The sequence below is a fragment of the Syngnathoides biaculeatus genome, chromosome 2, assembly GCF_019802595.1.
Source record: "Syngnathoides biaculeatus isolate LvHL_M chromosome 2, ASM1980259v1, whole genome shotgun sequence".
Taxonomy (NCBI): Eukaryota; Metazoa; Chordata; class Actinopteri; order Syngnathiformes; family Syngnathidae; genus Syngnathoides; species Syngnathoides biaculeatus.
Genome location: NC_084641.1, coordinates 6,026,740 through 6,042,871, shown reverse-complemented (window position 1 = coordinate 6,042,871; position 16,132 = coordinate 6,026,740). Strand labels below are relative to the sequence as shown.

Genomic DNA, 16,132 nt, shown 5'->3' with positions numbered 1-16,132 from the left:
TGTCTCACTGTCTGAGGCCAAATCAGATGAAACATCTCCAGTTTCAGGTCAGTCACGATCACCAAAATTATTTTATTTTGCTGTATGGCACAATGATGAGAGAGGGAATTTCTTAAAGAATTCTATATTATTTTCTTCAAGGTCAAAAGTTTAGATATATTTCTTAAGTATCAAGTAGCATTTCCGTTGAACTGCACGACTTGAGTCAAAGATTTTGGCTAACCTTACATACGCTTCTGACAGTACTCAACTGGAATCCTGGCCCATTCCTCCTGACTGGTGTAATTGAGTCTGGTGTGTCTGTTCCTCCTTGGTTGCACACGCCTTTTCTGATTTTCTCACCAATTTTTGATGGGATTCATATCAAGGGCTTTGTGACTGAGACATTGACTTTATTATCCTCAAGCCACTGTTTACCCATTTTAGCAGTATGGTTAGGATCACTGTCCATTTGCAAGAACCGAGTGCACCCAGGTTTTAGCTTCTTGGCTGATGTCTTGAGATGTTGCCTTAATATCTCAACGTAATGTTCTTTCTTTGTGATGCCATCTATTTTATAAAAATCTCCAGTTCCTGCTGCAGCAAAACAACCCCGCAACATGATGCTGCCATCTCCATGCTTCACAGTTGGTATGGTGTTCTCGTTATGGTGTAACGTTGGTCATTATGGCCAAAGCTCCACTTTAGTTTCATCGGACTACAGGACATGCGTCCAGGAGTTAAGATATTTATCTTGGTGTACTTTTCAAACATTAATCTAGGTCTTTATTTTCTTTAGGAGAAGCTGCTTCATTTTTGGTGAGTGGCCCATGTCAGTGCAGGACTCGTCTCACTGTGGATAGTGACACTTTCTTACCAGCTTCATCCAGCATTTTCACAAGGTCTTTAGCTTTTGCTCTGGGGTTGATTTGCACATTCATCTCTGGGACACAGAGCCCATCTCCTTCCTGATCCGTGTAATGGCTGGACATTCCCATGATGTTTATACTTGGGTTTAATTGTTTGAACAGATGAACGTCGCACCTTCAAGTATCTGAAATGTGCACCCAAGGATGAGCCAGATTTGTGGAGCTGTATGATTCTTTCACAGATTTTCTGGCCAATTTGTCAGCCCCCCCATTAATTCATGTAAAAGAAGAATAGTGTTTGCAGAGTGGCCTCAAATACAACGCCAGGGGTGCCGTTAACGAAGTCACATTGTCAATCAACCTATCAGGAGCTTTTAAAGCCGTGACCCGTGTTTCCCCATGTTCTTTAAGGACATAGTACTTTTTGTGTGTGTGTACACTTTACTTGGAACAAAATAATTAAAAAAAAATCCAAGAAATTTTCTTTATTATTATTATGATAATCATCATTACTGTGGCAGGTTTAGTGTGTGAGGGGTTTAGTCTGATTTGACTTCAGACGGGGAGACAAAACATGAAACTGTTTTTGCAGTGTAAGTCAACTTGTGCCTTGAACTGTGTTTGCGCGTGAAACCTCTACGCAGTTTTCCTGGAATTTTTGGCGAGTCTATGGATATTCTGCCCCCTAGCGGCAAAAAAGAAATATAACGACTTGGAAAGGCCAACGTGCTCAAAATTTCAGGGTAGGCAACCAGATGTTCGTTTGAGTTTTAAAATGAATAGATTGGGCAACTCATTTGTAGATTGTCAATACACTTTATGTAAAATACTTTATTTTAATGACAAAAACCGAATTCATCATTAAATCATTTTTCCTACTCATAACCAATTATTCAATCAAATGTTACAAAAATCAATGTAGATATATTTTTTTTAATCTTACCAACATTTTTTTTACAATAAATTATTTTATCATATAAAAGAAAAAAAATAAGGCAACAAATAGAAGATTCTTACGTCAGTGATTGGTTGGCCAGATTAAAGGGATACATTCATCCCACTCCTGGTCTAAAAAGACTGCATATGATACTTTTTGTTTTGATCCTATTGAAGCAGCTTAAAAAAATGTCAGGTAAACAGATTGAACTTTTATTGATATTGTACAGGATTTAGTGTACAGTCAAGCAAGATTGAAGTTCATATTCATTACAGACAAAAAAGGGTGAGTTCGTGCGGTTGATATAATGTAGATATACAAGACACAAGACTGTAGAACATATACAGTATAGTAGATCTTTATCAGTTACAGCACAATAAGAAGTGAATAATTGTACAGCATGGTCAAATGAAAGCTGTACAATTTGTAATTGTTCTTTTGGCCTCTTTAGCTACATAATAACTAGACCTCACTCAAGATAGTAGGATATCATGTTTGCAATGTTGTTAATAAGCTTATCGCACCATACCATTATTTTGCTGATACATTGCAAACCAAGTAACCAAGTGTAAACAAAGGTGTGCATGTTGATTTTTGAGAGATACCAATGACTATATGGATGACCACATACTGTAGCTCTATGTAGAATCTGCATTTAAAGGGATTCATTTTGTTAGTTCCCGTCAGGCTCTCTGGATAATGCTTGTTACTTGTGCAGGTGCCTTAAATCTATCACTTATCCATAATTGCTTTGTAAATAATATCAGTATATCCCAAACGTAAAAATGTTGCCGCCAGGAAAGAGTTGGACCTGTGGTGTTCTGTGATTTAACAGTCAGTACTGTTTAGTAATGTAACCAGGAATGGGATGATATCAGTTAGCATCACAAGGCCTTCGTCGTGAGAAACCAACACAAAAAATAAACATTGGGTTGATAGTACAAAATGTCCAAGATACCATATGAGTGCCATCAGTGGCGCTAATGACCTTTACATCTCAGCCGTGTGTTGTCCTTTACTCTGGATGAGTCGCATGATTGACTGAACTACTTCTGATGTGGTGCCCTGGCCGCCAATATCCGCTGTGTGCAACTGAATGATTAAAAAAATATTAATGGGGGGGGGGGAGACAGAATAACATTGCGTGAAAATAATAGTACAGCAAAAGACAGGTCTGTCGGTGAAGCAGGACTCACCCTGGTTTCATTCATGGTTGTGAGCACTGCATTCCGGATCAAAGTTGCATAATCATAAAGCCTGGATGCATACACAAAGGAAGAGCAGAGTCAGAAAAAAATTGCACAGCAGATGGGGCACAAAGTGTCTAGATGTACTTAAGATGGTCAAGCATCATGCAGCTGGCGAGCAGCAAGGCAGTGGGGTTTGCTATGTTCCTGTTTGCAATACTCTTTCCTGTGTTCCTTGTGGCCTGGAAAAAAAGAAAAGATCATAATGAGCTTATCTGGAAAACACAATTTATGCACTTTCCACCCTCATAAAACGAAACAGTCCTCGTCATTACACAACACTCACCGTTTCAAAGACAGCATAGTCACGCCCATAATTAGCTCCGGGCACTAGGCCGGGCCCTCCCACCAGACCAGCGCACACATTGCTCACCACATTGCCGTAAAGGTTGGGCATCACCATCACATCAAACTGCTGAGGCTTTGACACCAGCTGAACGAAAACAGTGAGATGGATGGTCACATGCTAAACCTGAGGCAAATTAGAGCAACAATTCTTGGAATTGTTTTTTTTTAATGCTCTTAATAGTCATAATCCATCTGAATTATCGTACAGTATTTGCCTTTGAGCCATCTGGTACGTTCCGGTCTTTAATATTTTATCAGTCCCTAAAGTTAGAACAAATAGAACAAAAGTACAAAGGGATGAATCCTTTAAATATTATGCAATATGCCTCCGGAACACACTTCATAAACATCTGAGAGCAGCTGCTTAATGACGTTTTTAAAGACAACAATTCAACAATATATTGTTATATAGTCTTTGCACGTTTTCATCACCTATCTTCAAACATATGATTTACTTAGAAACAAAACAGACATCTCGGTAGAGCCCCTTTAATATCAGATATTTATTGGAAACATCTGAGAATTTAGTACAAAAACTCTCAAGATTCTTACCTGCATGGTGGTGTTGTCTACAATCATGCTGTCAAACGTGATGTCGGGGTACCCCGAGGCCACCTCTTTGCAACACTGCAGAAACAAGCCATCGCCCAGCTTCCTGTTGGCATGGAACATTTAGCCACACAATACAATTTATGAGGAGAGAGGAGGACACAACTTACATAATGTTGGCCTTGTGGACAGCGGTGACCCTGCGTCGGCCCTTCTCTCTGGCCAGCCGGAAAGCATATTCCGCAATTCGTAGAGAATTGTTCCTGGTGATTATTTTAAGAGACTCCACGACCCCAGAGACGCTCTAAAAGAAGCCAGAGCACAGATTGATGTATTGAGAAGGGATGGATGGGCACAGTTATCAATGAATTGTTGTTTAAGAAATCTGACGATCACTGCAATCTCTATCAAGGAAATGTGGTCAAATGCCATAAAAGAAAGCACTGTGAGTAAGAACAAAGGCAACCAGACGAATAGCGAACACGAGATGATCTACGCTGAACCTTTCCAGCAAACCTGAAACAGGATAAAGGAGGGAAAATGTGAGGAACGGACATCAAACCTCATGTTCCAGACTGCTGTACTCTCCCTCAGTGTTCTCCCGGATGATCGTGATGTCGATATTCTTGTGGCGAGTCTGGACGCCTGGGAGGGACTGGCAGTGCATCACATTGGCATAAAGGTCCAAGTTTGTGCTGGTGACAAATTATGTGCAGGAAACTATTACACAATAGAAAAGTGTGCATTGGGGGTGCAGGGATTCATCTTCAAACTAAAACTTACCGAAGAAGATTATTTCTGGATTTGACAGAGGGGGGCATCGTATGTTTGGTTTCTATGTTACCTGTTAACAGAATTAAGCATCTAGCATTTAGTCATTACATGCAATTATCACAACTTGTCAAACATTATTTCATTTTAATTACCGCAACCAAGGAAGTCACGTTGTGCAACAGCCTTTGTACATAGCAAGCTAGATTTTTTTTTAATGATACTGGGCACTTTAATTAGGTCAAGTGAGAAATCAAATGTTTATGTACAGCATTCTTATCTACTACACGTTTACAACGTTTTTTGGACATGGAAAAGAAGACACTTGTAATTCAAAGTACTCATCTTAAATCAATGTTCCCCACTATTTCAACCTAATTCTAATTTGTTTTTAACAAGAAAAATAAAACCCTATAATATGGCATTTCATAAATGCATACATTCATTACATAACTACATTAAATTTAAAAAGATTAAATAGCTATCAATTAATTGAGATTGAGCACAGCACAGTGACGCAACTGGTTAGAGCGTTGACCTCACATTCCAAATCCCGCCCCCGGCTGTGCAGATTTTCCATATTCTCTCTGTGCCTGCGTAGGTTTCTCTGGGTATTCTGGTTTCCTCCCACATCCCAAAAACATGCATTTATTGGACACTCTAAATTGCCCCTAGGTGTGATTGTGATTATGCCTGCAATTGGCTGGCAACCAGTTCAGAGTATACCCTGCCTCCTGCCCGTTGACAGCTGCGATAGGCTCCAACACTCCCGCGACCCTTGTGAGGATAAGCAGTTCAGAAAATGGATGGATAGTTGATATTGTGCAGCTCCTTCTGGTTTGTGTCCCTCGGTCAACCGTAGGCAGTATGATACAGACAAATAGATGAAGTTGTCACTCCTCAGTAAGATGCAGTATGATTATTTTTTTGCAACAGACAAAAAATATGTTGCTCCAACATTTGTTAAAAACGTAAATATATTACTGTGCAACACAGATGCTCGTGAGCCCGTCTCTTGCATTTTGCATTGCTTTTAGCATTAGCCTATGTGGACTGTCCTAAGGTAGAGCTATGAGTTTAAATAATGGTTAGTTTCACAGTAAACTTCAAACATGTGCGGTATCTAACAGCTTAAGGCCTGTTTTTGACGAATTGTTCACTATCCGTCATACTGCTGCTTGTTATAAAGTGAAACCAAAGTGCCCGGAGAAAACCCACGCAGGCACGGGAAGAACATGCAAACTCCACACCGGCGGAGCTGGGATTGGAACTGTGAGGCTCTAACCAGTCACATTACCATGCTGCAATATTTGTGCTATTTATCCATTAGTGTTTGCGTCTGTGCTGTCACTTCCTGCTGCTGTTTGTGTGAATTCTGGGATGTGCGTGCATTCAGGTTGTTCTGTGTGTTCATAAAATGTAAACAGGTATGTTGGTAATACTAAATATGTACAGTACCTGTATAGCAACACTAGATATGCAGTGTACACAGAATTGGACAGTGTAAATCTACACTGGGCCTCTTCCTTTAAAATGAAAGTTTGAGAAAATGTCTCACCTTTGAGGGCAACACCATTTCGTCTGATGGCAGTGATGGCGTTGTTGATATCATCTTCGGTCTCCAAGGCTGAGTTGACTTGGACCACCTCGAAGTCCACGGGCACGCAGCTGAACCTGCAGCAAAAAACAAAGTGAACAAACATCATGTGGAATGGAATTCACTGCAATTATTTTTTCCTCCTCTCAATCTGACCAACCTGAACACTTCCCTGACGTGACTAAACAGCTCTGGGCCAATTCCATCTCCAGGTATAAGGGTGACAGTATGTCTGCCGCCATACTTTGCTGGAGGAGGCTGTAACATTGGTATGTAGAGCAACAAATTGTGATTTTTAACATCAAAAGTGATCTCTTATGAACACTGCAATAGGTATGTTAGCATCAGCGTATCGATCCCTGCCATATTGATTCTGATGAGTCAGTTCAGAATTTTCCAAAGTGGCGCAGTTATACTGATCAAATTCTCTATTTTTGGGCAAATGGACAGGGAATCCAGTTAATGATAAAAAAAAAATAACTCAGTAGGCCCCCGGTTTCCTTTTGTTCAATTTCCGTTTCCCAAGATGGCTGATTCAGCGTTGTGAAATTTTATGTCACAAAAATAAAAGGTAAGTAGGAATTCAAATAACTGCATAAACTATTATATTGGGTATTTAAGATTTTTCATACAAAATGATTTGGTGCGACTGCAGTTGGCCATGCTGTAAAATTCCAGAAATTCTCAATTGTTTTAGTCAACTTTTATTATCATATTGTCATGTAAAATCAATGTTTTATCATTTGTAAAGCTCGATAAGTGAGTGTTTATTTTATATTCCTTATATTTGTTTACAATTTATTTGGCTGATGATGATGATAGACATCATAAGCTATTTTAATAGTTTTTTCTAGTATTATTTTAATATCTCATCATGGAAAATAGCATTGTAATAAGATGGTGATGGGCCAATGATATTATCTGAAATTTTCATAGCAATTTCTCAAGAATTAAGAAAGTTATTGGCATTTTATTCAGTAAAAAATATATTTTGGTCACAGATTTCCCATCGTAATGGAAAAAGAGACGTGAAATACCCCGAATTTCTGAACTTCAATGTTTAATAACTATTAGTTCTTAACCTATTACATTGGCCTTGGTGTCATCGGAAAGTTTATTTCAAGATCTTTCATCACCAATTTGAAAATTTTGCTAACGTACCTAAATTTCTAACTGCTCTGTTGTCATAATATTGCATGGTCTAATTCTCCAATTCATAGGCACGTGATCGTGCATGAATGGACTTTGGTTTGCTTAACATAGAGACCCTACGACTGAAATTGTTCAGATACAAATGTAGTTTCTTACAAACATTTTTAATGATATTTTTCCCTCAGAATGCTAGCATGCTGTGAAATATGACCAAGATCTGAGATTAGATTGATCTGAAGGAGAAATTTCAAGAATTGCTGAAAATAAAAATCTTTTTTTTTTTACAAAACAAATCAGATTTGCTTTTTCGGGCGTTTTACGTGTTTTACAAGTGCAAAATAATCAGTTCTCGATGCCATGTTGACATTTTGAATATGGAGTTTGTAATGCGTTGTGTGTAGTCGCATACTCACAATGTGTTCTCCCTTTGGATTCAGACAGGCAGCAAGGAAAGCAAATGCAACATTAGGAAAAACAGATCCAATTTACGATGAATAAAATACTGTATATTCATGCATTGTTAAGTAAAAGCTATACGTATTGTTGACAGATTTATTAACTGCCATGGCATTTCAAGTATAACAATATTGAGAAGCAAGGAAAATCACGGATTCAGACTGACGCTTGAAACCACTCACAGTCAACGTCGACTTATTCCTGTGACTTGTGACAGTTGTTCCACATAGCTGAAGGACATAAAAAAAAAAGTCATCGTTTGAGAATAGAAAATAATGTTGCTTATTAGCGTCCTGACATAAACACCGTCATTTGACCTTGTGCGACGATAATTACAGTAAAAACGGGCCTTGCTCAGAACCCATCAACAATCGTTTTGGACGTATTTTAAAGAAGCGTTTATCGTCTTACTTTCAACGTTCTTCCGACAAATCCAGCTCGAAAAGGTTTGAATAGCTTGGCCACGGAGAGTGTGGCACAGTGAACAGCCATCTTGGGTTTGTACTAGCCACAAGAAGATATTTCAAATAAAAATTATTGATATTTTTGTCTATTTACCTTTAATTGGTAAATGGAACACAGAGTGTCCAGTTTATATTGTTATCATTTAATGGCTAAAAAAAACTACTTTGATGGATTATTATGATGGACTGCGGAAGTCAGGAAGCGATTTGACGACCAACCATGTGTCGTTATTTTGCGCATGCTCAGAACAGTCGGGCCATTATTTCCGGAAGATAATCGACATGAATTCTTAATAACCAGCTGCATTTTCCCCCTCGCCCAAACTTGACAAAAACGAAGAAATACCCGTGTGTTTCTGTCCAAATTGCGCATTCTCTGGAGCAGCTGCTCTTGACAAAAGGCCCAATGAGAAAATTGCGAAAAAAGTAGTTGAACTTCTTGGCTAACGACTCCTCCTCGTTCTTTCCATCTAAATCGACAGCGACGAGAGGAATCAACACTTCACAGAAGCGTGGAAACGGCAGGTAAACTGTAACGCCATGCATTAATAATGTTCTGCAATCATGATTAGTTTGCCTTGTGGGATCCGCATTTCACAATTGTAGCAAAGTCGCGACATACTTTTATGAAAGTGATGACCAATGGCCTAAATGTATTGTTTTAGCTTGCATAATATACATCCTTACATGTTCCAAGTGCCTGATCTCTTTATTCCACATTTTTCCTCGCTGTTCTTTTTTTCTCCCCACACACGCGCACATACACACACACAAAGTGATGTATTATGAAGCGCAAAATATGACAATGGTGAGCATCAAGCAAGAATGGGGAACGATTTCCACCTACAAAGCTTCATCATTTAGTGTCTTCTGTTCCTAAACACCTACTGACTGTTGGTAAGAGGAAAGGTGTTCCAACACAGTGATAAACATCCCCCTGTCCTAATTTTTTTTGCAGCGTTGCAGGCATCAAAGTAAACAGTACAGCATTCTCATCTACTACACGTAAAAGTCAAAATAATTTTCCCCCCAAAAAACAAAGTTCATTAGTTTGAACACTATATAGCTTGACTTTGTTCTGTATTCAGTAAATGGATCTGCCAATTATGGTATTATGTTTTTAAGTTTTCTCTGTCACTACTTCATTTGACTTGGGGTTTGTGCATTGTTCAACGTATACGAGATCACACAAACCCACAAAAATCATTGACTGAAAATAAGGGTAGGTTCAAGCACAATACTTTTTCTTTTACAGTACTAAAAAACCCATTTATCTTCAAATTTTAAGATGAGAAAAAGGATTTCATCTTCCAACTCATTTTAATAATATTCTAATAATCAATAAATGTTTCATTAATTTCAATAACCAAAATCATTGTGATTATTATTCCTGTTTGGAGAAGCCCCTGTATAAAAATGTACTATGTATTTCTTTCCACCACAGGTGCGATCGAAGGGGGACCTAATCATGAGATTAACAGGTAGGTTTTTGATTTTTCACCACTTTTGGAGTGGTGGCTTCATCAATTTTTTCGTCCTGAGTGGTACTATTTCGTTTCTTTTAACAGGCCCCATGCGAGCTGTGGCAGTGGTTCTCCTGGTGGGACTCACATGGCTGCTGGCAAGTACTTTGTTTGGAGGGGAAAGCGTTTCTTTTATGCGCCATTTCCTCAATAGTAAGTATCGCGGAGATCCCATTATTACTTTTTGCAATGATCAACTCATAAACAATGACACTTGATCAAGACACTATTGCAGTTTCTATTTGATTTTGAAATGTGCTTCAATTTCCACTCAGTGATGGTGTCTATCTAACCTGCAACTAACTCGCGACCAGTTCAGGGTGTAGTCTACCTTTTGCCTGAAGTTAGCTGCGATAGGCTCCAGCACTCCTGCGACCCTTGTGAGGATAAGCGGCTCGAAAAATGGATGCGTGTATGGTATCTTATCTTGGAAATTAAACTGTTCCTAACAATACTAGATTAAGTAAATTTTGTTAATTTTATCAGAACTGCACTGTTTCCTATTGAGAGGCTATTATTAATGTGAAAGGGACAACATGAGAAAACCCCCTCTTAGTATGATGAAATGCAGTTATAAACGCCTTTACTAACCACCACCACAATTATATCTTATAAGTAGATTAATCTCTGACAGCATTAGTTTATTTGAAAATGATGCAGCCTTTCTGTCAGACCACTTTCCTCCATTATTTAAAAAAAAAAAAAAAGTGCTGTCTGGACCAAAATCATCTTTAGGGATAGCAATATCATGCTGCAAGAAATATCTCTGTTGTTGGCTCCTAAAGGAAGAGAGAGTCATGGTGTGGCCCCTCTCCTTTCCTGATCTTAAACTTGCTCAAGCAATATATTTACAATGGAAGGCAGTAGCAAAACATCCTTGAGGGTGGAAGGCAGTTTATACCCAAACATCAGTTTTAGGAGGCTATTCTGACATCCTTCAAAATACTTTCAAGCAGAAACTCTTTTCAGGGATATATGAATTGTGAAGCTGCTATCAAGTGATCAAATGTTCAAATGTAACTTTACCTGTTAGGATGTTTTTGAGCCACACAGCCTTTTAATTTAGTAACTGACCTTCTAATGTTGGAAATTCAACATAATGTATGACTATTTTCAATTCTTGAAAACATAAAATGTCAAGGAGCTCTGATGTCTGCAATAACTTGGATGCATTTTAAGTTTTATTTTTTAGTGGTGTTGTCATTGTGAAGTTTGTTGGAAAAACATTGCACCTTCATTCTAACAGTTGATAACGCAGATGAAATATGTACATAAAAATTCAGAACACAGTGTATATATATATATTGACCTTCAATTTGCACATTCTTGTATAAGTATACTTAAAATTTCCAGTGTGTTGAAAGAAAATATATATTTTTTCTCTCTCTCTCTCTCTCTCTCTCTCTCTCTCTCTCTCTCAGGTGCTAGTCAGGAACCAACAGCTGGTACGTATATACTTAATACTAAATTATTATAAGGGTCCATTTTAAAACCCAGTTTGGTGAAAAATGTGGAAAGGATTTTTTACGTGTGTGTGTGTGTGTGTGTGTGTGTGTGTGTGTGTGTGTGTGTGTGTATGTATATATATATATATATATGTATGTATGTATGTGTGTGCGCGCACACACATACACTAGAGCAGTTGATACTGGTGATGATGGAAGGGCAGACTTGGTGAAATGTGCCAATTTGGATTGCTTTTGTTTTGTAACTCCTTAGCGGAAAAAATTTGAGTTTAATCCATGGCGCTTATCTCCTCCAAGGCAGGTGGTCAGTGTGGACGTTGCCAGGGGAGGAGAATTGTCTTTACATATAGCTGTGCATCATTGGCACAACAGTGGTAGAATATTACTTGTTTGCTGTTGATACTACCCAGGATGAGCATGAAGGTAGAGCATTAGGATAGTGAGAGCTATTGTATCAAAACCAGTTGTTAAAGTGTGTGGAAGATTCTCAATGCACATTTTTGCTAATATTATACCGTTTTATATGCAGAATTTGATTTCCGTGATGAAGGAAACATTTTTATTTTTCGATTAGCGGCAAAAAAACGATATCACATTGCTGGATTCGCCAGAGAAAGACGGAAACGAACCGGAAACAGCCGAGTAAGAGCGTGATGTCAGAACCAGTGACAACAATGGCGAGCATTGGAATACATTGTAAGAACGACGACGAGTTTTCCGATATTTTGAGCAATGACCACGATTCTGAAGGGTCCCACGAAGCCTGTGAAGAATACGACATTTATAAAGGCGTTAAAGGTTATCAATTTGTGCCAGTGAGACAGCATATGCACACGTTCGAATGCAAATGAAATAGCAGGCCATGAAGAAAGTGCCAAGCACGCAGGGAGCAGGATGTGCCTCGTCTTGGAAAGAAAGACCAGTAAGCATTTGTGAAGTTCTTGTTTGGTTTAGTTAGTCATAAACTGATAATTAGTAAAGCCTTCGATGTCCTGAATGTATAGACACAAAGTTTTCGGTCTTGTTTTAAAATGATGCAAACGCCTTGTATTTAGTAAATAGGTACATGACCACCAGGCCCTTCATTGTACAGTCCGATGGATCTGCCTGTGCTTGTATGAGAAACTATCTGCAGTGTGATATGTTTACCAGTAGTTACGTCAGAGGTCGGCCACACGTGTTTTTCCAGACATGGGACACTAGTCAAAGTTTGTGGTCTTTAATTCATAAACACTTCTTTTTTGGTAAAAACATCGAAAATGATATGGTACAGTTGAACATATATTTTCCTCTAGTTAAGATAATTTGCGTTAAAAATTAGACATTCCATACACTTTAAGTTCAGGAGGAGTAAGGATTGGGATCAAGTATCAGCTGCCACTAGGAGGTTGTTGTTGACCCTGTTTCAATGCTATGGCCAGGGAAGAAACCAGGCAGAAACTTATCAAAATAATTGTTTGAGGTGATCCTGAAGTTGTACTGCAACTGTTTCTTTTTCCAGAGCCTTTGACAGAAATGGAAGGTGAGAAACTGGCCTGTAGTTGGAGGGGACTTCTGTATCCAGGGTCAGTTTTTAACACAGCTGCTGATATGGCCGGCTAAGACGGTATGGTGTATGATCTTTGGTGAGTGGAGAGACTGTGTGGATGTTGAACGGACAGGGTCCAGTCAGCAGATGGATTACTTCATCTTTGTAATGGGATCTGGGACAGAGAAGAAAGAGTTGGCAGTTAGGAATGGTGGGTAGGGCAACAGTGGCGAAGAGGCGAGTGTGGATGTTAAATATTGTTTGAGGAACAAACGTGCATGTTTTCCTCTCTTCTGTGGGGTCAGAGTGGTGAAGTGAAGGGAGTTTGAGTAGGTAAGATGATCGACCTGGTGTAGGTTGAGGGAGTCCAATACTAAAGAAAATCGGCAAAGAAGTGACGAGGGGTGTTGGCGTGTATACCTATTTAAATCTTCCGGATCGTGGTATTGGGGCAAGGTAATATATTGTTTTGAGGAGGTTAGACATTTCCATGAATAGAGAGTTGGATTTGAGGGACTGGTTGATGAAAATTGCCATGGGAGAAATTGGCTTTACTTTTGGGTTGGGTTTAACAATTAAAGCAGCAGGATTGGGTATAGCTCCTTTTAAATATCCAGCAAATTAAAAACTGATATTAAAAATATATATATTTTTTTTTTTTAGAAGTTCGACCACGGAGGTATAAATGTGGCCTTTCAGCGGCGTGCCCCCCGAAACATCTGGCTTTTCGTCTGGTATCTGGGGCTGCCAATGTCATTGGGCCCAAAATCTGTCTGGAGGATAAGATGTGAGATTTGGTCCTCATTGTTTCCTCTGTCCCCCCTCACTGTAATCTCATTTTGATTTAGTTTGTTTAAATTATTTGCCCCTGCTCCACCCCCTCTTCTGTCCTGTCACCATCTGGGGATAGGAGTTGTTTTGCTTCAACCCAGCTGTCTTACTGACTCACAGGTTATTAAGCAGTGTGAAGAACAACGTTGGCAGAGGATTAAACATCGCTTTGGTGAATGGTACAATAAACGTATTTATTTATTTATTTTTGCTGTGCTGTATTTAACGCCTGACTCATCTCTCTCTCTCTCTCTCTCTCCTCTCTCTCTCTCTCTCTCTCTCTCTCTCCCCCCACAATTTCAGGGGTCACGGGCGAACCTCTAGAAACAAAGACCTTTGACATGTGGGCAGGAGGTAATAAAAATTTACATTAAAGTTGGCTTGTCCAAATTGTTCAACTTGTAGGGTGTTCCAACTTCAAAGTACCCCTAAATGTATCTGGTTAAAATTGAAAAAAGAAGAAGTAACGCCTTGTGTGATGGTTTTTCCTCAGATGTTTCCGACCTATTGAAATATCTCCGGCCGCTCCATGAAGGAACACTGGTGTTTGTGGCCTCATTTGATGATCCAGCTACAAAGTAACAAGCCATTATGCTGTATTTCATCATGATCACTAAACCATAAATGTTTAATTACACCTTCCAATGGTTTTAATTGTGAGGAGTATCTGTCACGTACGGTTTAAATGATTGTCTCACCCTTTTGGAGTCCACAGTGGAATGGTCCAGGGATCTATTTTAATCCCCATATTTTTTTTAAAGTTCTATCAGCTAAGCAACAAATGAAAAAAATAATAGAAATGATAAATTGTCCATTTACACTGAAGAAGTACATTGAAAATCAAACTCTTGTTTCTTACTGTATCACACCACAGCCCCCTTCTTTAAAAAAAATTAAAAAACGGGTTTTTTTTGCCATTGCCAGATTGAATGCAGAGTCTCGGCGATTGTTTGAGGAGCTTGGGAGCACTGCTGTCAAGGAGCTATCTTTTCGGGACAGCTGGGTGTTTGTTGGCGCTAAGGGCATCGAAAATAAGAGTCCATTTGAGCAGGTACTTTTAAAAACTGTTATTACTGCCATTGCATTTATATACATAAATATATGCTAGCAGTGTCACAAGATTTCCCAAAAATGATTTTTCTTAATGTATATGTGTGTGTTAAACATAAAAACAGAATAGAGTGATTTGAAAATCACATTTAACCTATATTTAATTGAATACACGAAAAAGACAAGAAACTTGATATTCAAACTGATAAACTTTCTTTCTAGTAAATAATCATACTTAGCATTTTATGGCTGCAACACAAACCACAAAGCTGGGTGCACCACACAAATTTCAGAAAATATATTTCCAAGGTGTTTTGTAACCTGTATTTTTTTTTTTTTTTTTTACTAGAGATGTTCATAAGGTACTGCTATTTAATTCACATTTTGATGATCAATTTCATTTGGCACAGGAAAAAAAACAAACAAACACTGCAAGTATATTCAAGGAGCTGCTGGATTGTCTTTGAGAACCTCATCTCTTCATGTAAATGAAGTTAGATCTGTTTTGTTTGTCATTCCTATTAGCGAATGAAGAATAGTAAGAGCAGCAACAAATACGAAGGCTGGCCCGAGTCACTGGAGATGGATGGCTGTATTCCCTTACGACCACCCGTGGAAGTTTAATCTAGGCCTTTGCATACAGCAGTTTTGTCATAGCGGACCAGCAAACTGATTGATTGAAAGCCAAAGAGTTACTATTAGACCACCCCGCTTAAGTCACACGCCTGAAGATCTTGGTCTTGGCCTTGAGGTAGACATGGCTAAATGTGGAAGTGGTTGTGAAAGATTTTTTTTTCCTGATATTATATTAATGTGTGTGTGCAATGTTATAAAAGGGAAATTTGAAAGGTGACTGATATAATAGTGAGGCTGAAGTGGGTCTTCTTTTAGGAGAAAGGGCGACTTATCCTGGCCTGAAAGTTTAAACACGCACTATAAAGTTGCACCACATCCTCAAGTCTTCACTTTTTAGCAGTTTCATGAAGGGTAATCAGGTTTAGTTCTGCTGAAGTTTAAAGTAAATGCTGTATTTTATATTAAAGCTGAAATAGGTCTTTTAATGCAATGAAAAATATTTGTGAAATTGTATGCATATATTACAAGCAGCAGTTTGTTTACCTTAGAATATGATGTACAAAATAAGACTTATCAACATCGCTTGTCAATTTTGTCCCACAGTATGCAAAAGATAGCTTTGCTATCTTGGTTCCATGTAAGACTGCTCAAGTTTTTTTTTTTTTTTTTTTATATTCAATGCTGGTTATTTTTACAGAGGGCTTTTTTGGAAATTTGTACTTTTTTTTAATGCATGGTTGTATGTTTGATGTGTATGAGCTATTTAATGTGTAAAAATAAAATTAATAA

General features: G+C 38.5%; 2 protein-coding genes across 7 annotated transcripts; one reads left to right on the top strand and one right to left on the bottom strand.

Moving 5' to 3' along the window:
- Nucleotides 1–1,976: 1,976 nt before the first annotated feature.
- On the bottom strand, nt 1,977–8,552 carry idh3g (isocitrate dehydrogenase (NAD(+)) 3 non-catalytic subunit gamma). 2 transcript variants are annotated; one of them, XM_061829141.1, is made up of 13 exons: nt 8,317–8,552; nt 8,088–8,135; nt 7,863–7,874; nt 6,458–6,555; nt 6,259–6,374; nt 4,713–4,773; nt 4,492–4,624; nt 4,100–4,233; nt 3,933–4,035; nt 3,319–3,465; nt 3,120–3,214; nt 2,982–3,042; nt 1,977–2,877 (listed from the first exon to the last, which is right to left on the bottom strand). In XM_061829141.1, the coding sequence occupies exons 1-13, from the start codon at nt 8,395–8,397 to the stop codon at nt 2,776–2,778; spliced, it is 1,191 nt and encodes a 396-aa protein (XP_061685125.1). In that variant the 5' UTR covers nt 8,398–8,552; the 3' UTR covers nt 1,977–2,775. The 2 variants fall into 2 exon arrangements, with proteins under 2 accessions (XP_061685125.1, XP_061685134.1); XM_061829150.1 differs by lacking the exon at nt 7,863–7,874.
- A 71-nt stretch (nt 8,553–8,623) lies between these two features.
- fam3a (FAM3 metabolism regulating signaling molecule A) lies at nt 8,624–16,132 on the top strand. 5 transcript variants are annotated; one of them, XM_061829178.1, is made up of 11 exons: nt 8,624–8,894; nt 9,814–9,850; nt 9,938–10,045; nt 11,314–11,337; nt 12,860–12,880; nt 13,550–13,673; nt 13,838–13,896; nt 14,021–14,071; nt 14,211–14,295; nt 14,642–14,768; nt 15,178–15,315. In XM_061829178.1, exons 2-11 carry the CDS (start codon nt 9,838–9,840, stop codon nt 15,232–15,234), a joined length of 669 nt encoding a protein of 222 aa, XP_061685162.1. In that variant the 5' UTR covers nt 8,624–8,894; nt 9,814–9,837; the 3' UTR covers nt 15,235–15,315. The 5 variants fall into 5 exon arrangements, with proteins under 5 accessions (XP_061685162.1, XP_061685147.1, XP_061685171.1 ...); XM_061829163.1 differs by having other exon boundaries at nt 8,629–8,894; nt 15,293–16,120; XM_061829197.1 differs by having other exon boundaries at nt 8,807–8,894; nt 9,938–9,990; nt 15,293–16,132.

What these genes read in the sequence shown, in the direction of transcription:
- idh3g (XM_061829141.1), bottom strand. Translation starts at nt 8,397, where the DNA reads ATGGCTGTTCACTGTGCCACACTCTCCGTGGCCAAGCTATTCAAACCT. An exon ending in TTGTCGGAAGAACGTTGAAA is followed by an intron (nt 8,136 to 8,316) that starts GTAAGACGATAA and finishes TATGTCCTTCAG; the next exon opens with CTATGTGGAACAACTGTCAC. An exon ending in CACGTCAGGGAAGTGTTCAG is followed by an intron (nt 6,375 to 6,457) that starts GTTGGTCAGATT and finishes TTTTTGCTGCAG; the next exon opens with GTTCAGCTGCGTGCCCGTGG.
- fam3a (XM_061829163.1), top strand. An exon ending in TATGCGCCATTTCCTCAATA is followed by an intron (nt 10,046 to 11,313) that starts GTAAGTATCGCG and finishes TCTCTCTCTCAG; the next exon opens with GTGCTAGTCAGGAACCAACA. An exon ending in GCCTTTGACAGAAATGGAAG is followed by an intron (nt 12,881 to 13,549) that starts GTGAGAAACTGG and finishes TTTTTTTTTTAG; the next exon opens with AAGTTCGACCACGGAGGTAT.